This window comes from Phacochoerus africanus, chromosome 1, assembly GCF_016906955.1.
Source record: "Phacochoerus africanus isolate WHEZ1 chromosome 1, ROS_Pafr_v1, whole genome shotgun sequence".
NCBI lineage: Eukaryota > Metazoa > Chordata > Mammalia > Artiodactyla > Suidae > Phacochoerus > Phacochoerus africanus.
Window position 1 is genome coordinate 83,413,507 of NC_062544.1, and position 27,668 is coordinate 83,441,174.

The window sequence follows — 27,668 nt, forward strand, 5'->3', positions numbered from 1 at the left end:
ATGGACAAGCAATGAAGTCCTGCTGTATAGCACAGAGAACTATATCCAATAACTTGTGACGGAACATAATAAAATATGAGAAAAAATGATTGGGTCACTTTGATGTACAGTAGAAATTGAAAGAATACTGTAAATCAACCATACTTTAATAAAAAATTTTTTTTAAGAAGTACTAACTGGTGGTATGAAAGATCTTCCACTACTTGTTACTCCTGATTTATGGCTCTAGAAAGGGTTTATTGTACTGAATTGAAAATCATGATTTATAATGCCCAGGAAGGTCACACATAAACATAGCCTCTGTTTGGAGTTCCTGTCATGGTGCAGCAGAAACAAATCTGATTAGTATCCATGAGAATGTGGGTCTGATCCCTGCTGGCCTTGCTCAGTGGGTCGGGGATCTACCATTGTCATGAGCTGTGGTGTAGGTTGCATACATGGCTAGGATCCCAAGTTGCTGCGGCTATGGCATAGGCCGGCAGCTGCAGCTCCAATTCAACCCCTAGCCTGAGAACTTCCGTATGCCACGAGTATAGACCCAAAGGCGCCCCCCCCCCAAAGCTTCTTTTTAACTGGCCAAATATATCTTATTCACTAATTTGCCAAAGAGAAACAAATTCTCTTGATTTTTAAGTCTAGAAGGCCCATAACACAGACATACTGGAAAAATTGTTTGAAACCAATAACATCATTCTAAGCAAATGACACAGATCTTATTTTGTGTACAAACTAGTAGATTCCACGAAGTATGAACTTTTCCTAACACTGATAAAGCCCTATTTTTAAAATACACCATGCATAAGCAAATTCACAATCTTAAAATTGACAAATATTTATTTAAGCACACTTCTGAAATATGAATAAATTTCTTTATTGGATCATTGGAAACATGAAAAAGAAGGAACCAGAGCCAGTTTGGGGTGACTTATTTAAAAGAAAAAAAGGAAGAAAGTTCTAGAGTGAAATAAATTACACTTTTCTAGCTACGTATACCCTAGCCAGATTAAGTATGTGTCTTCTTTATCAATTCATAGAATGATGCTACCAAGGGGACTAGATTTCATTTAATTCATCTGACTGTATGTTTAGAAGATAGTATCCAGTAGCCATGCACAGCATACATAATTCTGTAGTCAATCACAACATCCTTTTGAAAAACTGGAGTTCCCTGGTAGCCTAGCAGTAAGGATCCAGCATTGTCACTGCTGTAGCTTAGGTTTGATTCCCAGTATGCCATGGGTGCAGCAAAAAATAAATAAAAAGTTATATCCATTCAATGTGAATCTTCAGGAATTTGGGAAATTCCTTAAATTTTTCTTTGTTTAAGATTTTATTTTTAATTTTTATTACAGTTTATTTACAATGTTGAGCCAATTTCTGCTATGCTGCAAACTGACTCAGTCATATATATGTGTGTATATATATGTACATTCCCTTATATTTTTCTTTTGCTCGTGAATGTTTAAGAAAAATAAAATGATCTTTGTTTCAAATTTATGTTTTTATATAGAAAGGAAAAAGAAAAAAATACCATTTCATATCAACTCAAATTATGCATTGTTTCACAAAGAAATAATGAAAGGAATTACTAATCAAGGTAATTAGTACCCTCTATATCAAAGTCATCAAGGTAAGGTAATGTGAAGCAAAACCTGATGGGATACTGCTAAAAGCACTGAATGCAACAGAAAAGATGAATGAGTAAAAGGGATCTTAATGAAGGCTCATGGTAGGAGCAAACATGGGGTAAGGAGAGAAAAATGATCAATTCATTTGCGGACAGAGGTGGGGCTGGGGAACACTGACAGAGAATTCAATCATAGCATAAGAATAAAAGGTAGAGCCTGACAGAAAAGTAAGGGCAGCTCAAGGGACAGAAGGGGACAGAAGGCCAGGGCAAATAAGGAAGCCTGTGAGAAATAAACTACAAGAATTCATGTATACCTCTTAGGCTAAGAGTGACAGATTCTCTAGAGGTGACAATGAGTGGATTTCAGGCCTGTCTAACAGCCAAGTCAAAAGTGTCCTACGTTCACATATTCAGCACCCCCAACATTTTTGGCTGTCCCGAGGCATATGGAGTTCCCGGGCCAAGGATCAGATCTGAGCTGTAGCTGTGACCTAAGTCACAGCTGCAGCAATGCCAGATCCTTAACCACTGTGCTGGGCCGGGGATTGAACCTGAACCCAAATGATCCCAAGATGTTGCTGATCCCATTGCGCCACCACAGGAACCCCTATTTAGCCCCTTTTAATCCTCAACACCGAGAACAACTGAATAGTTTTAGAAACTGTGTCAACACTCCTTTTTTTCCCAAGCTTAAAGAAAGAAACAGAGGAAGGAGAATTACTAATCTGAATGTTTATGCTCAAAAAGTATATGGATCATGAGGTCCAAGAAACACAGATTTTTTTTTACAATTCAAAACTGGCCTAAAAAGTGACTTTTTTTTTTGTTTTAATTTTTTATTCTGCAACTTCTTAATTCATATAACATTATTTTATTTAATTGTTTTTTATTTTTGCTTTTTTAGGGCTGCACCTGTAGCACATGGAAGTTCCCAGGCTAGGGGGTGAATCGGAGTTGTAGCTGCTGAGCTATGCCACAACCACAGAAATGCTAGATCTGAGCCATGTCTGCGACCTACACCATAGCTTGTTGGCAACATGGGATCCTTAACTTACTAAGCGAGGCCAGGGATTGAACCTGTGTCCTCATGGATACTAGTCAGATTTGTTTCTGCTATGCCACAACAGGAACTCCTAAAAAGTGACTCTTAGATCAAGGAAAACAAAGCCACCTGAGTGCTCCTGAGATACACAAATCCATTATTCTGGGAGCTCAATTAGAGAGGCAACCCACAAAATTGCTTGGCCTTCAATTTCATGAAAACAGCTGTTTAGCCAAGTCTAATTATTTGGAGATAAAAAGCATGACATACTTTGCTTAATTTGTAAACATTTAAAGTATACAGTTTTCTTATAGTTTTCTATTTTACAATTTGATGAGTTTCTAAAATTAATAATTTTCTATCAAATCTTTCTTTAATCTTCTAATTTTAAGTGAGAGATAGGAAAAGATGAAACCAAGAGCAGGGAGTAATGAAGATAAGCAATGCCTGTGGGACAGGAGTACCAAAAGGAATAAAACCAGCACCACGCAGCAGCTCCATCAGCCTGTATGTGATTTTTCCTAAGTCAGGGGAGCCAGAACAGCAGAAGCAGAATTATGACTTTGGGGAGGAAGAAAAAAGTCTTCAGCACTATGGCTGCAAAGAGAGGAGCTCTTTCAATTCTATTTTAAGAAGCTTCTGTCCATGGCTTTCTCCCAGAGGCACAGCCTGGCCTTGCAGGATGTCAAGGTTTGTGGCAAGTTGTGCTTCCTCTGCTTAGAGAGCCACTTGACCTGCACAGTCTTGCTGCCCACAGCCAGCAGCTCTACACTGTTCCTTTTGTGCATTTTAAAGTATCCTGAGGAAGGCTGACCTACCTCCTCCCTAACTATCCAAGTTACCACAAGATTCATTAATGTTTTCTTTAGTGCTCTGTTTACGAGGCTGCATGGGTTTTAAGCGGCCTGCCCCAGGACCATTTTCACACAACCCTCTTAGTATTAGAGTGCAATTTTGCAGATCCTAAGACTTTTTAAGAATGTTAAAATCAGAAAAACCTATTCTCTAAGCCCCACTTTCCTCCTGTGAAATTACTATGGTAGAAACCAAATATGTTGATGCCTATTTATTTTTGCTTTTTTTTAAGGGCTGCACCTGGGGCATATGGAAGTTCCCAGGTTAAGGAGACAATTTGAGCTGCTGGCCTACACCACCCCACAGCAATGCCAGATTAGAGCAGAGTCTGAGACCTACACCACAGCTCATGGCAACGCCAGATCTTTAACTCACTGAGCAAGGGCAGCGATCGAACCCTCATCCTCATGGATGCTAGTCGGGTTCATTAACTGCTGATCCAGGAAGAGAATTCCCGATGATGCCTATTTAATAACTAAGTGCCTGGCCCAGAGTATTAGGCTTCTTAATACAGCTTCATAACTTCTACCTCAATATTCCCATGCAAACAAGAATGGGCACAGGATGGGTATGAGAATGAGCTTTTAGTAAACACCAATCTAAATTTTGTGTCCCAGGCTTATGTCTAGGATATCTCTCCTTTTAAAGGTAAACAGGATTAATTTTAAACATCTTTCAGAACTGGACCCAATGTTCCCCTTCTCCTAGCAAACCTCCCCTACTGCCAGGCTGGTTCCACTTGGGCAGCAAACTCAGATATGGTGTAACTTCTCACTATCCTAAAATATGTTATACCAAATGCAAGAATGAAAATGTCCAACTTTTCCTTAATATATAATGTCAAAAAATAAATTTTAAAAGTACATACCCATATATGCGGCCCAGTGGATAGCACGTCTATCTTTCTTATCAAAAGCATTAATATTGGCACCTCTAGACAAGAGCAGCTTGACCATCTGGAATAAAAATAAACACAGTTTCCTCAAAATTTAGAGGCAGAACTGTTCAAGAATAACCCTCGTGAGGACTACTGATCTCAACCTTTCTGGGAGTGAATTTCTTCATTTTGGAAGGAGCTATATTACATACAAAGACTCTCTAACATAGTTTAATAAACAACAGGACAAAACACAAAAAAGAGGTTTCAGTGCGGTTGTTATTGAAGTATCAGTATCTTTTAAAGATGCTATTTTGTGTCCTGGCATTTTATGAATAACTAAGCACAAATCTGTAAAGTCTAAGGGTGGAATATTTAAAAACAGGTTTTATTCCTTTTTTAGAGCCCAAAGTGTTATTAAAATTCCAAGTGCATTCTGATCCTAGAAATACCTTAAATTTAATTCAAACATAAATATAGTGTCTGTAATATGATTAGACCTGAAGGTCACTGCACAGGCTACATTCCTCAAAACGTACCAAGAATAGTTATTTCTTTTATGTCTAAGCATATTTACAACAGTTTCCCTATTGGAAAGAGCACTCCAAATGTCAAAAAGTGACGCATCTAGCGACCTTAACTGCCATGGAGGCAAGAATTCTTTATGCTGCAAAAGCAGAGAAGAACTCTGAAAAGAGCACTGCAGTGACTAGCTCTCAGCCATGTAATTACCCTTTTTAAAAAAAACTGAAGTATAGCTAATTTACAGTATTTCAGATGTAGAGCAAAGTGATACATATGTATCATCTTTGTCAGATTTTTTTTCCATTATAGGTTACTACAAAATACTGAGTATAGTTCCCTGTGCTATATTTTCCATTACTTTACCCCCTTGAACTTTTGTGTCTGCAACACAACTGAAGGATTGTACAAGTCGGCCTCAATTGTTCTTCTACCTCTGTTTCATTCTAGAAAATGTTTTCTACCCTCCACATTCCTTTGCTACTATCTTTCTGGGAGAACAATGAAACTACTGTCATTCTGGACAATTATCCCCACTATGACAGAACATCCTTTTCACGCGGTGTTTAAGAGTTGGCAATGTTCTCCTTTGTATCCCCAGGTCAACCAGGAATTTCAAGTGCAGGGGCTGTATGTGATAAGTAAATCTCTAAATCTGAGAAAGTTATATCATGAATTACCAGGGAAAGAAATCTGAGGATCTGCTGAGTGAAACTAGATAAAAGTTAACAAGATAGATATTTTTGTTTGCTTTTACCACGGACTGATGACTGGCTAAAAAGGGCAAGTCTATTAATAATTGGGGGTGGGGTGTGGGAGGATGCAGGGAGAGAGAATTACTGATTGACTGAATGCCACCTACCTCCCCATGCCCACTGAAAGCTGCATGGTGCAGTGCGGTTCTCCCCGCTCGATCGGACACGTTTACATTACTCAGTAGAGGAACCAAAGCTTCCGCACACTTTACAGCTTTATTAGCTGCTGCTATGTGTAATGGAGTTTGCCAGTTTTTGTCTCGAGCATTAACGTCTGCAGAATGCTTCAAAAGTACCTGAACTGCTTCCTAAAACATATGAAGATGTTATACAAGACAAGTGAGTTAGCAGTTTTAGAAATCGTGTGTGTGTGTGTGTGTGTGTGTGTGTGTGTGTATGAAGGGAATAAAATTTCTTGAGGATAAAAATAGTTCTGGAAGAACCTGCTATAAATAAGCCAGAAAACAAAATACTTTGAACTTCCTTCCAAGCCATTCAAAACCATATAAGATGCATCAAGATAAAACATTCCCTTTTCCATCCCCTAATTAAGGGAAGAGCAATCTCTATTAAAATTCACAAGAAGAAATACAAATATTCTCCAAAAACATTCCTTACTTTTGCTTTTCTAGATGGTGAGATACAATTTATACTTTCAAAGCTTTAAAATGTAAATTATCACTTTGCCATTAAATATACAAAAATTTAAAACACACTATTTCCCAAGTATTACACATGCTCTATCTTACAAAACGAAAAAATCACTGGGAACTAGTTCATTAAAGAAAAAGAGACAGAGAGAAAAGCAGGCAGGCAGGCTTTGCAGTGATACTACCTGGAGGGAGAGGTGGTGTTAACAAGGCAAATTAAGAGTTTACCGTTCAAGGGAATTCCTGTTGTGGCTCAGTGGGTTACGAACCCTACTAACATCATGAGGATTTTGGTTCGGATCCCTGGCCTCACTCAATGGGTTAAGAACCCAGCATTGCTGTGAGCTGTGGTGTAGCCAGTGGTGGATCCCGAGTTGCTGTGGCTGTGGTGTAGGCCTGCAGCTGCAGCTCTGATTCAACCCCTAGCCTGGGAACTTCCTATGCTGCAGGTGTGTGCCCTAAAAAAAGCAGCGGGGGCGGGGGGGAGACCTGGTGTCCCAGAGCACAAGGAAAACATCCAAAAACTGGACTCACTGCAAGATCATAAGGGATCTAATAAACCATCAATATTAAGCAATATAATCAGGACTAGACGTAGCAAATTTTTTTCCTTATAGTGATAATCCCATTTTTGGCAAGTGAACAACAAACTACATATGAAATGGAAAGGACTGGAACCAGAACAGAATCATCTCAGTTCTATCTAGTAAACCGACCCTTGGTTTTCTTATTAGTAAAGAAGGGAAATACTACATGTTCATCACATCTCAAGTCTGCTATAAGGCAAAAAAAACAACGTATATGAAAAGTATTCAAAAGATTAAAATAACTAAATACACAAAGTAGGAAGGAAGACAGAACAGAATACTATTATTCACGATTCGTACATAGTCTTCTTTTTTTTTTTTTTGCTTTTTATGGCCGCTCCTGCGGCATATGGAGGTTCCCGGGCTAGGGGTCCAATCGCAGCTACAGCTGCTGGCCTACAGCAACAGCTGCAGCAACCCAGGATCTGAGCTCTGTCTACGACCTACACCACAGTTCATGGAAATGCCAGATCCTCAACCCACTGAGCAAGGCCAGGGATCGACCCTCACCTCATTGTTCCTAGTCAGATTCACTTCCACTGTGCCACAATGGGAACTCCGTGATTCATATAGAACCTTTTAAACTTTTGAAATAAAAAATAATCAGAACTATTTGAAATATGGGAAATAGTACAAGGCTGGTAAAAGACTGAAGACACCTATTAATCTATCAAACTACTAAGTAGGTAACCAAAGGCATACAGAGGGCTGCCTTGTGACCCTACGATTCTATACTCCAGCTATTTAACCAAGAGAAATTTTAAAAAGATCCATCTAAGAATGTAGTAGCAGCTTTATTCATTCATAAGAGCCAAAACCAAAAAAGGTAAATGTCCACCCATAAAAAAAAGGACAAAGTGGTATACAATACTATTCAACAATAAAAAGAAATGAACCATTAATGTACACAACAATATAGATGAATCTCAAAAAATGTCACACTGAACAAAAGAAGACAGTAGAGTGCATATGTTATGATTCCATTTTTATAAAATCCTACAACAGGCAAAATTTCTCTGTGGTGAGAGAAATCAGAATAATGGTTGCCTCTGAGAACAGGAAGGAACTTGCTAGAGTGACAGAATATTTTATATCCTGGTGAGGAAAAAGTTACAAGGGTGTACACATTTGCCAAAACTCAAGACTACACACTTAAAGTCTGTGCATCTTACTGTAAATATATTTCAATTTAAAAAAGTAATACAGGGGCAAAGATACATAGAGGAATTACGTACTCAAAATCATGAAGAACAGGAGTACCCATTGTGGCATAGTAGAAAACAAATATGACCAGGAACCATGAGGTTGTGGGTTCGATCCCTGGCCTCACTCAGTGGGTTAAGGATTTGGCGTTGCCGTGAGCTGTGATGTAGGTTGCAGATGTGACTCAGATCTGGCATTGCTGTGGCTGTGGCAGGCCAGCAGCAACAGCTCCAATTAGACCCCTAGCCTGGGAACCTCCATATGCCACTGGTGCGGCCCTGAAAAGATAAAAAACAAAAAAAACGAAAAAAAACATGAAGAACAAGGTATAAACACTGTCAGTATTCTCCACCCCCATCCTCAAGAAGAATATATTGTGACTTGGGGAACTATACTAACATTACCCTGGGAAAAGTTAATAGGGATGTACTAGAAAATAATGAAAACCAAAATAAAGAATTTATAATTGGATAAATTGGGCAAATACAGTACACTAGAGATGCCATAATTGTTCCCATCTGGAATTCACAACTAAATACCTCAAAGTTCCTGAAAAGTATGTGGACTATTTACATTTCATTGGTAAGAAAAGAAAAAAAAAAACTATACTTTTGTTTCACAGAAAACCAAGAATAAATTTGGTTTACGGTAGAGGGTGGGTAAGATGGTGCCTAAAGACTCCATGGCTCAGATTTTAGAATCAGGGCAGATTAAAGTCTGAACCCTGGGTTAGGGACTTAATAGAACACCCCCCACAATTCATGTTGAAGCTCTATCCTCCCAATGTGACTGTGTGTGTAGATAAAGAGGAAGTCAAGTTAAATGAGATCACAAGAGAGGGATTCTAACCTGATCAGACTGGTGGCCTTCTAAGACAAGGGAGAGAGAGACACTCCCACCCCCACCCCCATCAGGTGAAGACACAGAGAGAAGGCAGCTGCCTGCCAGGAATAGTCTTCATCTGAAACTGACCCTGCTGGACCTTCACCTGGGGCTTCTAGGCTCCAGCCTGTGACAAAATAAATTTCTGCTGCTTAAGCTGCCCAGTCTATGGTATTTTGTTATGGCAGCCGAGCTAATATATCCACCCTTTAACCACTCAGAATAATATATGTTAGTGCTGTGTCACAATAGTAGTGGTCTTTAAAAATTTAGAGAAAACTTAAAAATAAAAAACCCTCTAAAGATAGGAGACATCAAAAACAAAAATTAAAAAAGGGTAAACTTCTGGAAGTTACAAACCGAGGAGCCTAATGTCATACCTTAGTAAAATTGTAGATTTTTTTAATTAACACATTACAAACATTCAGGAAAAAAGTAGAGATAATCAAGGATATACATAGTTTCACTAATGACAAGTAATACCATAGTAACCCTGATCCCAATTTTTTCATTAGAGAGTATGTATGTGTAAGAAATGCTGCAGGTGTGCCTTGACTTAAAAAAAAATTTAAAAACAAGTAATTATATTATGATATTGATTTAAGTAAGATTATAAAATATGGGGATGGGGTGATCACAAAAGGTTAAATAATTGTATCTAAAGAGTATTTATTCACAGCTTGAGGTCAGACACAGGAAAAAAAAGGACTAACACATTTGCAAATAAATGCAATGTTTGGATGGACCACTAATATCTCACATGATAATATATTTTATATTCAGTTCTCTTGATAGAACTAAAATGTTAATTCTTAGAGTTAGGTCTAAAAAATAAATGCATATCCTTTACATGATCCAGTGTGATATGGTGTCTTAAAATAGAAAAACCAAAAACTGGGAGTTCCTTGGTGGCTCAGCAAATTAAGGGTCTGGCGTTGTCAATGCTGTGGCATGGGTGAGAGACCTCTGCCTGGGAATGTCCTCATGTTGTAAGTGAGGGTAAAAACAAACAACCCCTCTCAAACCAAAAATAAGACAAACGCACCACCAGCAGCCCTAATGCTCAGGAACTGATTTATTCAGAATGCTCAGCATTTAGAGAGCACTGAATTGTATGCTACACTTGAAGAATGACAATCACAAACCAGCTGGTGGAGAAAAGAAGATCGCAACCAGGCAATACAATCAAGTATGTGGAAACCACGTCACTGAAGGAGAACTGAGGCGTTTGGGACAGTTAATCCAAAGAACTGAGGAGTTTGGGACAGTTAATTCTCAACCCAAGTTCAATGAGGGTATTAAATCTCATGGCCTCCACTGTCTTTGATGAGTTAACTTCCCTCCTGTGCAACTACAATGATGCTAGCCATGTCTGTCTTTGAGAGAACTGAGAAAACACTCTAATCATCTTCTGTAGAGCTTCCTTCTCTCACATTATCTCAAAAACATAAACCAAAAGCTACTTAAAGTTTTGTCTTTTACATAACCGTATGTGGTTTTGTTTTCTCATTAAATGAAGTAAATATGTAAGTATAGCTCTCTTCTGCTCTCAGGCTACAAAAGGAATAATTCAAAGAATATCAGTGAAATTGATAATTTTGAGTAGGCTTCCTAAGAGTTCGCTAATTAGGAGATTTTCTTTCTAAAAGAAAAATAAAAAAAAAAAAAAGGAGTTCCTGTCATGGCTCAGTGGTTAACGAACCGAGTTAACTACAACAGTTCCTTCAAAATATCTACCCTACAAGGATGTTATGAGAACTAGAAGATATGAAAAATACAAAAGTGAAAGTTCTCCAAAAATGTCAGTTACCTGAAGAGCAAACAGCATACAGAATTATAAATAAGACGGAACTGTTTTTCCTCATAAGACACTTAACATAGTTTAAGGTTACATACTTATAACTGGCAAAATGTGAATCAAGTAAATGTTTCAGAAACTAATTTCAGTGTTCACTTAAACAATATTTCAATTAATCATTATACAATGCTAATATTATTTCTTGACTGCAACCAGTAGAACCTTTGCAATACATCTACGAGGCTAATGTGAACCAGTAGAGAAAAGCCCCAAGGAGGAATTTTAAAATAGAGGAAAAAAAAAATCTCCCTCATAGGAAGTACAGTAGGAGGGTTTTCTCTGCTACTTCAGACTCTCCAAAAGGCCTTAGTCACAAGAGGGAGATTGAACAATTAATAACTTGGTTTGTACAAATTCCAAAATAAAGTGACTAGTGTAGGTATTTTCAGTTGTTTTTCTTTTTTTGAAAATACAGAATTTGAATATGGGCTCATAAGCAGGGCTTCTTAATAATCTTATATACAATATATTTACTAAAAGAAATTTCATACCTCACTACAAGATGCAACTGCTCTGTGTAAAGGTGTCAACCATTTGCTGTCTTTGGCATTAACTCTAGCTCCTGCAACAAGAAGAAAAAAATAAATTGAAAAATTTTACATAAAATATTTTAAATAAATCTGAAATTCTAGTTACATAGTCCAAATTGGATAAATAACAATAGAAAATGTATACTTCATTTTTATACTTTTTGCTAATAAATTACACTTAAATTACAAAACTATCTTTTTAAATTGATGTCATTATTCAATAAAGTATTGGCTATCTATTTATTCAAAAATCAACAAAATGTTATTTTATATACAGGCTAGAATAGCCACCTTTATACAGAGCATATCCAAAGTGAAAACAATCAGAACCCACTTTAGAATGTGTGTTAAAAAACTCAAATACTTAAATAAGAATACTCAGACATAAAGTGTAGACTGTTAGAAAGTATTCATTATATTTCTTTACAATGAATGTATCACATTATAAAACAATATATTATCAAAATAGTTTTTCAGTGATGATTAAGAATACATTAGCACTACAAAGTTATTTTATAAAATGCATACAATGGCTTTAAACTTAGAGGAAAAAATTGGAGTTCCCGTCATGGCTCAGTGGTTAATGAATCTGACTAGGAACCATGAGGTTGCCGGTTCGATTCCTGCCCTTGCTCAGTGGGTTAAGGATCCGGCGTTGCTGTGAGCTGTGGTATAGGTTGCAGACATGGCTCAGATCCTGAGTTGCTGTGGCTCTGGTATAGGCTGGCGGCTACAGCTCCGATTAGACCCCTAGCCTGGGAACCTCCATAAGCTGCAGGAGTGGCCCTAGAAAAGGCAAAAAGACCAAAAAAAAAAAGCAGGCGGACAAGATGGCGGAGGAGTAGGGGGACACGCTCGCCCTCTCCCACAAACACAACAAAAAAAGCACATCTACAGAATAAATGACTCACACAGAACAGCAACCAATCGCTGGCAGAAGAACCTAAACTCCAATAATGGCAAGAAGTCCGTGACATTACGGGGCAGAACGGGAGAAAAGAGGAGAGTGAGAGAAGGTGAATCAGAGCGGGAAGGGCGCTCCCGAAAGGGAACTGCGGAGGAGAAAGGGATCCCGCACCCTGGAAAGTCACCTACACGGGGGAAAGATCAAACAAACCGGAGGAATCTCCAGATGCAGAGAAGAGTGTAGCAGTAAGTTGGAGTACGGAAAAGCCGATCAAGAACCAAACGGACCATCTGAACTACGGGCACAGTCACCAAAAATTGAGATGCCTGGGTGGGGGCTGGGCACCGAGACCTAGGCTCCAGAGGTTAGTCCCCGGGCTGGGGGGGCGGGGCGGAGCGGAAACTGCTTGGGAGGTCTAGAAACCATTTGACGGGGCAGAGACTGCCTGGGAGACTAGAAAACAAAGCTGTCACAGAGGAAGGGAGCAATACTCTAGGGGCGGGGAAGTGGAAAGCCGCATCAGAGGGAACCTGGGAAAAGAGCCTGGTCTGCGCCCGTCCTGGGGAGGGGAGAGAATACCCCCCATGCCACAACAAGCTTACAGGCCCGCTAGCTAGCTGAAAGCTGTGCTTCCCAGTGCATCCCCTCCCCCCACCCCTGCCACCCCCTACACTCTCGCAGAACCTGGGGCTGCCTGTAATCCAGGAGGGCTGGCCTCAACAATTGCCTGAAGCCTACCACCGCAGGGGCTGTCCCTGCACAGGCCTGCTTGCCCTTTGGAGGGGCTACACTTCTGCAGAGTAGCACCAAACACCACTAGCCCCCGAGAAAAGGCCTGCAACCCAGAAAAGCTAGAACAATCCTAGCCAGGCCGTGAATAGATCAGCCTAATTCTGGGACGGTTTTTCTGAGTTGGGCTGCCCCGGGGAGGAGCCTCTTCGGTTTCCAACGGCCCTGCTACCTGTCCAAGCCCCCAGGGGGTGCCCTAGTGGATCAGCTGCATAGGACTGCCAGCTCCAGGCAGGACCCCCTGCAGCCCAGAAAAGCTGCAACAAGCTCGGCCGAGCCGGGAAAAGATCTCAGACGGTCTTTCTGAGTCAGGCTGCCCGGGGGAGGAGCCTCTTGGATCTCCAACGGCCCTGCTACCCGCCCAAGCCCCCAGGGGATGCTCTACTGGATTGGCTGCATAGGACTGCCAGCTCCAGACAGGACCCCCTGCAGCCCAGAAAAGCTGCAACAAGGTTGGCCAAGCCGGGAAATGATCTCATACGGTGTTTCTGAGTCGGGCTGCCCTGGGGAGGAGCCTCTTGGGTTTCCAGTGGCCCTGCAACCCGCCCAAGCCCTCAGGGGGTGCCCCACTCCCACAGAATAGCTGCTCAGCACCACCAGCCCCCTGGAAGAGCCCCTGCAGCCCAGAAAAGCTGCAACAAGCTCGGCCAGACTGTGAAAAGATCCGCCTACATTCTCAGGCTGTCCTGAGTTGGACTGCCCTAGGGAAGAGCCTCTTAGGTTCTCAGTGATCCAGATAGCTGCTCCAGCCCCCAGGGGATGCTGCACTCCTGAGGAACAGCTGCCCAACACCGCCAACCCTCTGCAAGAACCCCACAGCCTAAAAACACCAGACCAAGCTCTGCATGACCAAGTGAAATCTCCTACCATCGTGGGGTGGGCCTCCCAGTCCTGTCTGCCCTCAGGAAGCCCTCCTTTGCTTCAAAGGAACCCTGTTAGCCCCATCAACACTCCAGAAAAGCCACACTGCCTCAAAAAAGATTGACCAACAACGCCAGCCCTCAGGAAATATTCCAAGGCAGTGACAAGGCAAACACTGCCCGATCACGGAGAGTACAACTCCCTCAGGAGAAAGAAAACAACAAGTAAGATGAAGAAGCTGAGAAACCACCCCCAGTCAAACCAACAGGAGAACTCACCTAAAACAGTCAACAATGAAACAGATCTCGGCAGTCTGACAGACCTGGAGTTCAAAAGAGAAATAGTGAAAATACTGAAGGAATTAAGAGAAGATATGAACAGTAATGCAGATACCCTCAGAAAGGAACTAGAAAATATAAGGAGGAGCCAAGAAAAACTAGAACATTCATTTGCAGAGATGCAAACGGAACTAAGGGCAGTAAAAACCAGAATGAATAATGCAGAAGAACGAATCAGTGATATGGAAGATAGAATAATGGAAATCACTCAATCTGGTCAACAGACAGAAAACTGAATCAAAAAACTGGAAAGCAATATAAGAGACCTATGGGATAATATAAAGCGGGCCAATCTACGCATAATAGGAATTCCAGAAGGAGTACAAAAAGATAAGGGGATGGAAAATATATTTGAAGAAATTATCGATGGAAACTTCCCAAATCTAAAGGATACTGGGTTCAAGATACAAGAAGCACAGAGGGCCCCAAACAAACTGAACCCAAATAGACCCACACCAAGACACATCATAATAAAAATGGCAAAAGTTAGTGATAAAGAGAGGATCTTAAAGGCAGCAAGAGAAAAGCAGAATGTTACCTACAAGGGAACCCCCATAAGATTATCAGCTGACTTCTCTACAGAAACACTACAGGCCAGGAGGGAATGGCAAGAGATATTTAAAGTGCTAAAAGGAAAAAATATGCAACCTAGAATACTCTATCCAGCAAGACTATCATTTAAAATAGAAGCGGAAATAAAAATTTTTTTCCAACAAACAAAAACTTAAAGAATACTGCCACACAAAACCCAGGTTAAAGGAAATATTGAAAGGGCTTCTCTAAACCAAAAAGAAAGGAAGGAAAGGGAAGAAAAAAGAAAAGAAAAAAAAAAAGAAGAAGAGGAAGAACTAGGACTGAGGAAACCGCAATCAGAGAGCAGTCACTCAAATAAGCCAGCACACAGATTTAATCATGAACATGCTTCAAACAAAATAAAATTAAAAAGAAAAAAATAAAAAAGAGTCATCAAAACGATAAAATGTGGGCAAGGGATGTTAGGAAGTAAATAACCCTTTCTGTTTGTTTGTATGTTTCTCTTCTTAATTTTAATATAGTAATGAAGTGTTTGAACTTACAGGACCATCAGGCTAAAACACACAATTATGGGAAGGGGTTAGCATACTTAAAAAACAGGGCAACCACAAGCCAAAACCAAATATTGCATTTGCAAAAGATGAAAAAAAAGAAAAAACACTCAAGCAGATAATAACAGGAGACCATCCAACCAAAAAAAAAAAAAAAGAAAGGAAGAATGGAGAACCATAGCAATCAACTGGAACACGAGGTTCAAATGGCAATAAATAATCATCTATCAATTATCACCTTAAATGTCAATGGACTGAACGCCCCAATCAAAGGACACAGACGGGCTGAGTGGATAAAAAGGCAAAAAACTTCAATATGCTGCCTACAAGAAACTCACCTTAGGACAAAAGATACATATAGATTGAAAGTGAAAGGGTGGAGAAAAATATTTCACGCCAATACACATGACAGAAAAGCAGGAGTCGCAACGCTCATATCAGACAAAATAGACTTTAAAACAAAAGACATAAAGAAAGACAAAGAAGGACACTACTTAAGGATTAAGGGATCCATCCAAGGAGAGGATGTTACTATCGTCAACATATATGCCCCAAATACAGGAGCACCCAGATACATACAACAAATTTTAACAGACATAAAGGGAGATATTGACGAGAATACAATCATAGTAGGAGACCTTAATACCCCCCTCACATCAATGGACAGATCCTCTAGACAGAAAACCCATAAAGCAACAGAGATCCTAAAGGAAACAATAGAAAAGTTAGACTTCATTGATATCTTCAGGACACTACATCCAAAAAAAGCAGAACACACATTCTTCTCAAATGCTCATGGAACATTCTCAAGAATCGACCACATACTGGGACACAAAGCTAACCTCAATAAATTTAGGAGCATTGAAATTATCTCAAGTATCTTCTCTGACCACAATGCCATGAAATTAGAAATCAACCATGGGAAAAGGAAAGAGAAAAAACCTACTGCATGGAGACTAAACAACATGCTACTAAAAAACCAATGGGTCAATGAGGAAATCAAGAAGGAAATTAAAAACTACCTTGAAACAAATGATAATGAAGACACAACCCCTCAAAAGCTATGGGATGCTGCGAAAGCAGTGCTCAGAGGGAAATTTATAGCAATACAGGCCTTTCTCAAAAAAGAAGAAAGATCCCAAATGGACAACTTAACCCTCCACCTAAACGAATTAGAAAAAGAACAAAAAAGTCCTAAAGTCAGCAGAAGGAAGGAAATTATAAAGATCAAAGAAGAAATCAATAAAATAGAGACTCAAAAAACAATAGAGAAAATTAATAAAACCAAGAGCTGGTTCTTTGAAAAGGTGAACAAAATTGACAAACCCCTGGCCAGACTCACTAAAAAGAGGAGAGAACGAACCCAAATAACCAAAATTATAAATGAAAAAGGAGAAATCACAACGGATACAGCAGAAATACAAAAAACCATAAGAGAATACTATGAACAACTATATGGCAACAAGTTTGACAATCTGGAAGAAATGGACAATTTTCTAGAATTTTACAGCCTGCCAAAACTGAATTAAAAAGAAACAGACCAACTGAACAGACCGATCACTAGAAATGAAATTGAAGAGGTCATAAAATCACTCCCTACAAATAAAAGTCCAGGACCAGATGGTTTCACAGGTGAATTCTATCAAACATATAAAGAGGAATTAGTGCCCATCCTCCTTAAACGCTTTCAAAAGGTTGAAGAAGAAGGAATACTCCCAAAGACATTCTATGATGCCACCATCACCCTCATTCCAAAACCAGACAGAGATACCACCAAAAAAGAAAACTATCGCCCAATATCATTGATGAATATAGATGCAAAAATTCTCAACAAAATCTTAGCCAACCGAATCCAACAACATACCAAAAAAAGTATACACCATGACCAGGTTCGGTTCATCCCAGGTTCACAAGGATGGTTCAACATACGCAAATCAATCAGCATCATACCCCACATTAACAAAAAAAAAGTCAAAAATCATATGATCATCTCAATAGATGCAGAAAAAGCATTTGACAAAGTTCAACATCCATTCATGATCAAGACCCTTGCCAAAGTGGGTATAGAGGGAACATTCCTGAATATAATCAAAGCCATTTATGAGAAACCCACAGCAAATATAATACTCAATGGGGAAAAACTGAAAGCCTTCTCACTCCAATCTGGAACAAGACAGGGATGCCCACTCTCACCACTGCTCTTCAACATAGTTTTGGAAGTCCTAGCCACAGCAATTGGACAAACAAAAGAAATAAAAGGCATCCATATAGGAAGAGAAGAGAGAAAACTCTCACTGTATGCAGATGACATGATACTATACATAGAAAACCCTAAGGACTCAACCCCAAAACTATTTGAACTACTTATTTACTGATTAATAAATTCAGCAAAGTAGCAGGATATAAGATTAACATTCAGAAGTCAGTTGCATTTCTGTATACCAGCAATGAAACATTAGAAAAGGAATACAAAAATACGATGCCTTTTAAAATTGCACCTCACAAAATCATTTACCTCAGAATACACCTGACCAAGGAGGTAAAGGACGTATATGTCGAGAACTATAAAACTTTAATCAAAGAAATCAAAGAAGATGTAAAGAAATGGAAAGATATTCCATGTTCCTGGATTGGGAAAAATCAATATTGTAAAAATGGCCATACTACCCAAAGCAATCTACAGAGTCAATGCAATCCCTATCAAATGACCCATGACATTTTTCACAGAACTAGAACAAACAATCCAAACATTTATATGGAACCACAGAAGACCCAGAATCGCCAAAGCAATCCTGAGAAACAAAAACCAAGCAGGAGGCATCACTCTCCCAGACTTCAAGAAATACTACAAAGCCACAGTCATCAAAACAGTGTGGTACTGGTATCAAAACAGACAGACAGACCAATGGAACAGAATAGAGAACCCGGAAATAAACTCTGACACCTATGGTCAACTAATCTTTCATAAAGGAGGCAAGAACATCAAATGGGAAAAAGAAAGTCTATTCAGCAAGCACTGCTGGGAAACCTGGACAGCTGCATGCAAAGCAATGAAACTAGAACACACCCTCACACCATGCACAAAAATAAACGCAAAATGGCTGAAAGACTTAAATATACGACAGGACACCATCAAACTCCTAGAAGAAAACATAGGCAAAACACTCTCTGACATCAACATCATGAATATTTTCTCAGGTCAGTCTCCCAAAGCAATAGAAATCAGAGCAAAAATAAACCCATGGGACCTCATCAAACTGAAAAGCTTTTGCACAGCAAAGGAAACCCAAAAGAAAACAAAAAGACAACTTTCAGAATGGGAGAAAATAGTTTCAAATGATGCAACTAAGGGCTTAATCTCTAGAATATAGAAACAACTTATACAACCCAACAGCAAAAAAACCAATCAATCAATGGAAAAATGGGAAATAGACCTGAATAGACTGTTCTCCAAAGAAGATATACAGATGGCCAACAAACACATGAAAAAATGCTCAACATCGCTGATTATAAGAGAAATGCAAATCAAAACTACCATGAGATACCACCTCACACCAGTCAGAATGGCCATCTTTAATAAGTCCACAAAGAACAAGTGCTGGAGGGGCTGTGGAGAAAAGGGAACCCTCCTGCACTGCTGGTGGGAATGTAAACTGGTACAGCCACTACGGAGAACAGTTTGGAGAGACCTTAGAAATCTATACATAGAACTTCCATATGACCCCGCAATCCCACTCTTGGACATCTATCCGGACAAAACTCTACTTAAAAGAGACACATGCACCCGCATGTTCACTGCAGCACTATTCACAATAGCCAGGACATGGAAACAACCCAAATGTCCATCGACAGATGATTGGATTCGGAAGAGGTGGTATATATACACAATGGAATACTACTCAGCCATAAAAAAGAATGACATAATGCCACTTGCAGCAACATGGATGGAACTAGAGAATCTCATACTGAGTGCAATGAGCCAGAAAGACAAAGACAAATACCATATGATATCACTTATAACTGGAATCTAATATCCAGCACAAATGAACATCTCCTCAGAAAAGAAAATCATGGACTTGGAGAGCAGGCTTGTGGCTGCCTGATGGGAGGGGGAGGGAGTGGGAGGGATCGGGGGCTTGGGCTTATCAGACACAACTTAGAATAGATTTACAAGGAGATCCTGCTGAATAGCATTGAGAATTTTGTCTAGATACTCATGTTGCAACAGAACAAAGGGTGGGGGAAAAAATGTAATTGTAATGTATACATGTAAGGATAACCTGACCCCCTTGCTGTACAGTGGGAAAAGAAAAAAAACAAAGCAAACTTAGGGAAAAAAATTGAGAAAGAAATGAACTAGCTCATGTGTCTTTCTAGGTTATACCTAAAGCTCTAAAGTAGTAATAATTTCTTTTAAATAACAAATCAACTATATATCCTTGCTTAAAAATCATTAAATCAATGGGTAAAAATTATCCCTAATAGAATGGAAATATATTAAGTAAGACAAAAAGTGCATCTTGTAATGTGAGGAGGGAGAAATCTATCACCTATGTAAAATCCATTGATTTGGTGCTTAAATCTCAACCAATTAATTAAAACCAGCACATTGTAGGATCACTCTAGGTAAAGAGAAACAGCCCTGGCTCTTAAAAGTGCAGGGGAACAGGCAACAGACCACACACTATAAGCAATGCTAGATATATATCTAGATTTAAGACTAGCTAGTGAGAAGAGGCTTAGTCCAAGCTCCTTACTTTCCAGATGATTAAATGCTGGTACAGCAAGCAGCTCAACATCAGAGTCAGAGTCAAGTGTAGCAGAACCAAGGATAGAACTTGGACATCCTAATGTTTACATTCTATGTTGAGTGTGAAGTTCTAGGGCATTATCAAGCAGTGACTCCAGGTCATAGCCTGAATAACCTCTGGCTACAGGTCCCTAATTAGCTGTATGATCCCTCTGAACCTACATTTCTTTAGCTATAAAACATATCTCCTAACAGCTTCTTAGATTAACATATATTCAATGTAGCTAGTTCATATAGCACAGATATGTTAGAGTTAGACTTTAAAAGTCTTGAACATGAGAGAAATGAATGAAATGCAGATGTAGGAAATAATCCACAAATGTGGTGCTTAAAGCTGAACTCTCCGTGGACAGGGACACTGAGGACCCTAAAAGAATAATGAATCAGCAGGAGAGCTTTCAAGATTGCTTAAGGGGAAGTTCCTACTGTAGTGCAATGGGTTAAGAATCTGACTGCAACAGCTAGGTTTGCTACAGAGGCTAGTGAGAAGAGGCTAGCCTGGGACAGTGGGTTAAGGATCTGGCATTGCAGCAGCTGTGCTGTAGGTCACAGCTGCAGCTCAGATTCAATCCATGGTCTGGGAACTTCCATAAGCTGCAGATGTGGCAAAAAACAGACAGACAAACAAACAAACAAACAAACAAAGTGCTATAAGGCTTTGGGAGAAAGGGAGTCAGCAGAATAAAGAAGCTACCTGAGAGAGCAGTATATTCACATCATAAACATCTGAACAAGTAAGTGCCAGGTTCTGCTGAGATCAAAATTGGGAGAACATAGTCTGAATACAGGTCAGCATTTGTTTGGGGTAAGAGGCAGAACGTAGTTATCACAAATATTTCAAATGTTCATGGTCAAAAAGTTGAAGCTCTAGAGACAATGAAGGGGTTTCCTTCTTTCTCCCTATATATTGCTTGGAACATCAATGGTCCTCTGTAACACCTGCCCCTTTCTATGATGTTGTATTTATGTGCACAGCAGAAGGGCAATTCCTGGTATTAAGGCCTAAAGAGTAGTGACACAGACACTCAGAAGAGACAAGTACCCTGGAAAGACAGAGAGAAGAATGAGGCCTGATAATGGGCCTCCAATAAATGGGAAGCATCAGAAGTCTGACTCAAGGTATTAATTGACAAATAGAATGTGGCTGTAACAAAAAACAATGATGATCTCTATGTGCTAATATAGACCTGAGAAATAAAAAGTGAAAAAAAGCAATACTCACTTTTGTATGAGGAAACCCTGGGGGGAAGCTAAGACATTAACAACAGTGGTTGTGGACCAGGGATCAAGATGGCAGAGGAGGAGGACGTGGTTCTCACCTTCTTCCACAAACACATCCAAAAAAAAAAAAAAAAAATCTATACGAAGAGCAATTTGTACAGAACATCTACTGAACACTGGCAGAACACCTCAGACCTCCAAAAAGGGCAAGAAACCCTCCACATAACTAGGCAGAACAAAAGGAAAAAGAGAGAGAAGAGAAAGAAAGAAACCAGGGCGGGATCAGTACTTCTAAGAGGGAACTGTGAACGAGGAAAGGAATCTGTACTCTGGGAGGATGGCTAACTGACTGGGAGATCAGCAGGGACAGAGGACTAACCTCAAAGCCATGGAGAAAAGCACAGCAGTAGGTCAGGGGAGGGCAATGTAGACAGAGAGCTGCACAGACCATCAGTACCACCACCCCAGACACCACAGCCTGAGACACCTGGGTGGGGGCTGGGCACTGAGACTAGGGCAACAGAGGCCAGTTCTGGAAAAAGGACTGGGGAGGCTGTGGGATGCAGACTGAGCAGCAGTAGAGGGAGCACCAGAGGAGGCCTGGGCCTGCCAGAGAAGCAAAGAAACGTTGTTGGGGAGGGAAAGAGGAAAGGGGCAGGACTGTCATAGGAACATCTTTCTCTGTGCATGCATGTGCTCTCAGACGGTGGGGCGCCTCTTGTGTGGGCTATGGGGTGGGTACAAACCACCACAGCACTCTCAGACTACAATTCTCTATTGTCTGCAAAAAGGAGACCACACCAAAAATCTATATAAAATGAAAATGCAGAAAATTATGACTCAGAGAAGGGAGCAGGGAAAAAAAAACCCGGGAAAACAGCCAAGTGATCTGGAGGTTACCAACCTCCATGAAAAAGACTTTAGACTGATGATAGTGAAGATGATTCAAGATCTTAGAAATAAACTGGAGGTAAAGAATGATAAATTACAAGAAACACTGAGCAAGAAACAGAAGATTTAAGGATTAAGCAAGCAGAGATGCAAAATATAGTAACTGAATAAAAAATTCACTAGAAGCAACCAATGGCAGAATACTGGAGGCAGAAGATTGAGTAAGCGAGGTGGAGGACAGACTAGCGGAAGTCACTGATGCAGAATTTTTGAAAAGAGAAAAAAGGTTGAAAAGAAATGAAGACAGTCTAGGAGAATTCTGGGACAACGTTAAACTCACCAACATCTGTATTACAGGTGTGTAGAAGGAGAAGAGAGAAAGGGCCAGAGAAAATATGTGAAGAGATAACAGTCAAAAACTTCCCTAACAGGAGTTCCTGTCATGGCTCAGTGGTTAACGAATCTGACTAGGAACCATAAGGTTGCGGGTTCCATCCCCGGCCTCGCTCAGTGTATTAAGGATCCGGCATTGTATGAGCTGTGGTGTAGGTCGCAGACACAGCTCGGGTCCTGAGTTGCTGTGGCTCTGGCGTAGGCTGGTGGCTACAGCTCCGATGGGACCTCTAGCCTAGGAATCTCCATATGCCGTGGGTGTGGCTCTAGGAAAGACAAAAGGACAAAAAACAACAAAAAATTAAAAAACAAAACAAAAAAACCCCCTTCCCTAACATAGGAAAGGAATCACTCATTCAAATCCAGGAAGCAGAATGAGTACCACATAGAATAAACCCAAGGAGGAACACCCTGAGACACATATTAATCAGTGATTAAAATTAAAGACAAAGAGAAAATATTGAAAGCAGCTAGAGAAAATACACACACAACATACACGGGAACCCTGATAACTGACAGTCCCTTCAATAAGTGGTGCTGGGAAAACAGGATAGCTACATGTAAAACAATGAAATTAGAGTATTTCCTAACACCATACAGAAAAATAAACTCAAAATGGATTAAAGACCTAAATATAAGACTGGATACTTTATGAAACTTTATAAAAAACATAAAACTCAAGAGGAAAATGCTCTCTGACAAAAACCACAGCAATATCTTTGCAGATCCCCCTCCTAAAGTAATGACAATAAAAACCAAAATAAACAAATAGGACCTAATTAAACTTAAAAGTTTTTGCACAGCAAAGGAAACCCTAAACAAAATGAAAAGACAACACAAAGAATGGAGAAAATATTTGCAAATGATGCCACTGACAAGGGATTAATCTCCAAAATATATAAACACCTCCTGCAGCTCAATACAAAAAAACAAACAGGCCCATCAAAAAATGGGCAGAAGATCTATACAGACAATTCTCCAAAGAAGACATAGAGATGGCCAAAAAACACAACATGATAAGATGTTCAATATCACTAATTATTAGAGAAATGCAAATCAAAACTACTCCCAGGTACCTACCGCCTTATACCAGCCAGAATGTCCATTATCAAAAAGTCTATAAACAATAAATGCTGGATAGGGTGTGAAGAAAAGGGAACCCTCTTACACTGTTGGTAGGAATGTAAATTGGTGTAACCACCACGGAAACCAGTATGGAGGTTCCTCAAAAAACCAAAAATAGAATTATCATTTGTTCCAGCAATCACTCCTGGGGATCTATCCAGAGAAAACCATGACTCAAAAAGATACATGAACTGACAGCACATTGTAAGTCAAATAAAAATCTTAAAAAAAAAAAAAAGATACGCCAAACACTTTCTGACATAAACAACAGCAACATCTTCTCAGATCCACCTCTTAGAGTATGGACAATAAAAACAAAAATAAACAAATGGGACCTAATCAAACTTAAAAGTTTCTGCACAACAAAGGAAACCCTAAACAAAACGAAAAGACAACCCATAGAATGGGAGAAAATCTTTGCAAGTGAATCAACTGACAAGGGATTAATCTCCAAAATTTATAAACACCTTCTGCAGCTCCATACCAAAAAAACAAAAAACCCCGTCAAAAAATGGGCAGAAGATCTAAACAGACAATTCTCCAAAGAAGACATACAGATGGCCGAGAAACACATGAAAAGATGTTCAACATCACTCATTCTTAGGGAAATGCAAATCAAAACCACTATGAGGTACACCTTACACCAGTCAGAATGGCCATCATCCAAAAGTCTACAAACAATAAGTGCTGGAGAGGGTGTGGAGAAAAAGGAACCCTATCACACTGTTGGTGGGATTGTAAATTGGTGCAACCACTGTGGAAAACAGTATGGGGAGATTCCTCAGAAAACTAAACAAAGAACTACCATTTGATCCAGCAATCCCACTCCTGGACATCTATCGAGAGAAAACCATGACTCGCAAAGACACATGTACTCCAATGTTCACTGCAGCACTATTTACAATAGCCAAAACATGGAAACAACCTAAATGTCCATCGACAGAGGAGTGGATCCAGAAGATGTGGTACATATACACAATGGAATATTACTCAGCCATCAAAAAGAACGAAATACCAGCATTTTTAGCAACATGGATGGACCTAGAAACTATCATGCTAAGTGAAGTCAGCCATACAATGAGACACCAACATCAAATGCTTTCACTGACATGTGGAATCTGAGAAAAGGACAGACGGAACTTCTTTGCAGAACAGATGCTGACTCACAGACATTGAAAAACTTATGGTCTCCAGAGGAGACAGTTTGGGGGGTGGGGGATATGCTTGGGCTGTGGATGGAAATCCTATGAAATCAGATTGTTATGATCATTATACAACTACAGATGTGATAAATTCATTTGAGTAATTTTATATATATATACACACACACACACACACACACACAAAAGATACATGTACCCCAATGTTCACTGTAGCACTATATACAATAGCCAAGACATGGAAGCAACTTAAATGTCCATCAACAGAGGAGTGGAAAAAAAAGACATAGTACATATACCCAATGGATTATTAACCATAAAAAGGAATGAAATAATGGAATTTGCAGCAACATGGATGGACGTAGAAATTATCATGTTAAATGAAGTTAGACAATGACACACAAACGTCACATGCTATCACTTACATGTGGAATCAAAGGAAGGATACAATGAACTTTGCAGAACAGATACTGACTCACAGATGTTGAAAAACAGATGGTTTTCAAAGGAAACAAGTTTCAGGGGTGAAGGATGGGCTGAGGATTTAGGATGTAAATTCTGTCAAATTAGGTTGTGATGATCACTGCACAACTCTAAACATAAAATTCACTGAGTTAAAAAAAAATTTGACATAGTGTCCATGTGGATGTGGGTTCACATCCTGACACTGCTCAGTGTGTTAAGGATCCAGTGTTGCTGCAAGATGCATTTAGGTCACAGATGTGGCTCTGATCTGGCACTGCTATGGCTGTGGTGAAGGCTGGCAGGTGCAGCTCTGATTCCACCCCTGGCCCAAGAATATGCCATGGGTGCGGCCCTAAAACAACAAACAAATAAATAGAATATGGCACAGATGAACCTAACTACAAAACAAAAACGACTCACAGACATAGAGAACAGACTTTCTTGTGGTTGCCAAGGGAGGAGTGGGGAGAGAGTGGAATAGACTAGGAGTTTAGGGATAGTAGATGCAAACTATTACATTTAGAATGGATAAGCGATGAAGTCCTGCTGTATAGCACAGGGGACTATATCCTGTCTCTTGGGATATAACACAGTAGAAGATAATATAAGAAAGGAAATGTATATATATGTGTGACTGGCTCACTTTGCTGTACAGCAGAAATTGGCGCAGCATTGTAAATCAACTATACTTTAAGTAAAAAAAAAAAAAAAGAAAGAAAGAAAGAAAAGAAAATACAGAGTTCCCATTGTGGCTCAGCTGAACCAAACCTGACTAGTGCCTCTGAGGACTTGGGTTTGATCCCTGGCCTTGCTCAGTGGGTTAAGGATCTGGCGTTACCATGAGCTGTAGTATAGGTCTCAGACATGACTCGGAATCCTGTGTGGCTATGACTGTGGCATAGGCCAGCAGCTACAACTCCAATTCAAGCCCTGGCCTGGGAACCTCCATATGCCGCGGGTACGGACCTAAAAAGCAAAGCAAAGCAAAGCAAAGCAAAGCAAAGAATCCGTACTCTGGGGTTATTTAAAAAAAAAAAAAAAAAAAGAACTGGAAGGCGTGAAGGGGCACTAGGGCAGAAAGGCAACTGCATCATATGCTATGAACCTTTAAAGGTGTGTATATTTTAATTCTAAAATGAAACTGAAACACTACATATTCAAAAAGTGAGACACACTGATGAGGAAATAAAAGTAGCCATAAAAAACACTCCAAGAATTTGGCTTCAAGTGTAAAGAAAAAAGTTGAAAAGTAAGGAGAAGGTAAAGACCGTCTTTTGTAAACAGGTTAGCAGACATACAACCAAAGGAAGAAAATCTAAGTTTCATAGTGCATTTGGCAGCATCATAAAAACCCTGTGGCTGGCTTCATTCTTCCATTTTGTTACGATAATTAATTAATTAAAGCACCTTTCTCTTTTAAAAACAAAATCAAAGTTAATTTATCCTGTGAAAGATCATTATGCAATTACAGATGTGGCAAATTCATTTGACTAACAAAAAAAATATATAAAAAAAATCAAAGTTAATTTTATCAAAAACATGAGTAACTATAACAAACAGTCCACGGACGGTTTAACCAGAACACATGCTGTTACCTGCAACTAGTTAGACAACTTGACAAAAAATGTGGCTTGTTCTTTTTAGATTCTAAAGATAATGCAAGAAGATTAGCACAATGGGATTTTAGACATCTGACCATATTCTTTCTCAGAAAACATTCATCTTTCTTTTAATAACACTAAGGAAATATTTTAATTCCTTGGAAACTAAAGGTCAAATACGTGAGAAATGGTTGGCCTAACTCTAAGGACACAATACAACAGGTATCTCCCCTGCCCACATCGGTTAATTAGCATGTGCTTTATGCCAGACAAACATGGCATAGCAATGTCCATCACAAGAGCAGCGGCAGTTGGCTGTAAAATGAAAAATGGCTTAGAAGCAATAAATATGGCAGTGCATACCAGATATCCAGGTACCAGAGCTCATCTCATGTGACCTCCTTGAAGGTGACCAGACTTCTGTTCCGCAGAGAGCTCCAAAATTAGCTACATATTCATATACGCAAATTACAAAGTCATTCCAGTAATTGAAAAAAACATTTCCAGAATAAAGTTAAGTAATCCAACAACTGAAAACTAGCCACTAGGGCTAATAATGAAGACAGGAAAAAGAAACAGAAGGAAAGTGGAAGGAAAGTGGAGGGAGACCAAAAGGAGGAAAGTGGGGTGG

The 27,668-nt window shown here is 39.6% G+C and overlaps 1 protein-coding gene across 9 annotated transcripts in view; it reads right to left on the reverse strand.

Annotated features, from left to right (window-relative positions):
• Window positions 1-27,668, reverse strand: part of ANKRD28 (ankyrin repeat domain 28) — a 222,888-nt gene that overhangs the window by 54,724 nt on the left and 140,496 nt on the right. For 4 of the 9 annotated variants that reach the window (XM_047768705.1, XM_047768713.1, XM_047768694.1 and 1 more), the window contains exons 4-6: window positions 11,353-11,423; window positions 5,789-5,989; window positions 4,396-4,483 (exon numbers count right to left, since the gene is read on the reverse strand). In XM_047768705.1, the coding sequence (XP_047624661.1) occupies window positions 4,396-4,483; window positions 5,789-5,989; window positions 11,353-11,423 (360 nt within the window). Of the gene's footprint in view, window positions 1-4,395; window positions 4,484-5,788; window positions 5,990-11,352; window positions 11,424-14,226; window positions 14,246-27,400; window positions 27,624-27,668 lie in introns of those variants that run through there. The other 5 variants (XM_047768739.1, XM_047768731.1, XM_047768758.1 and 2 more) reach the window with 5 other exon arrangements.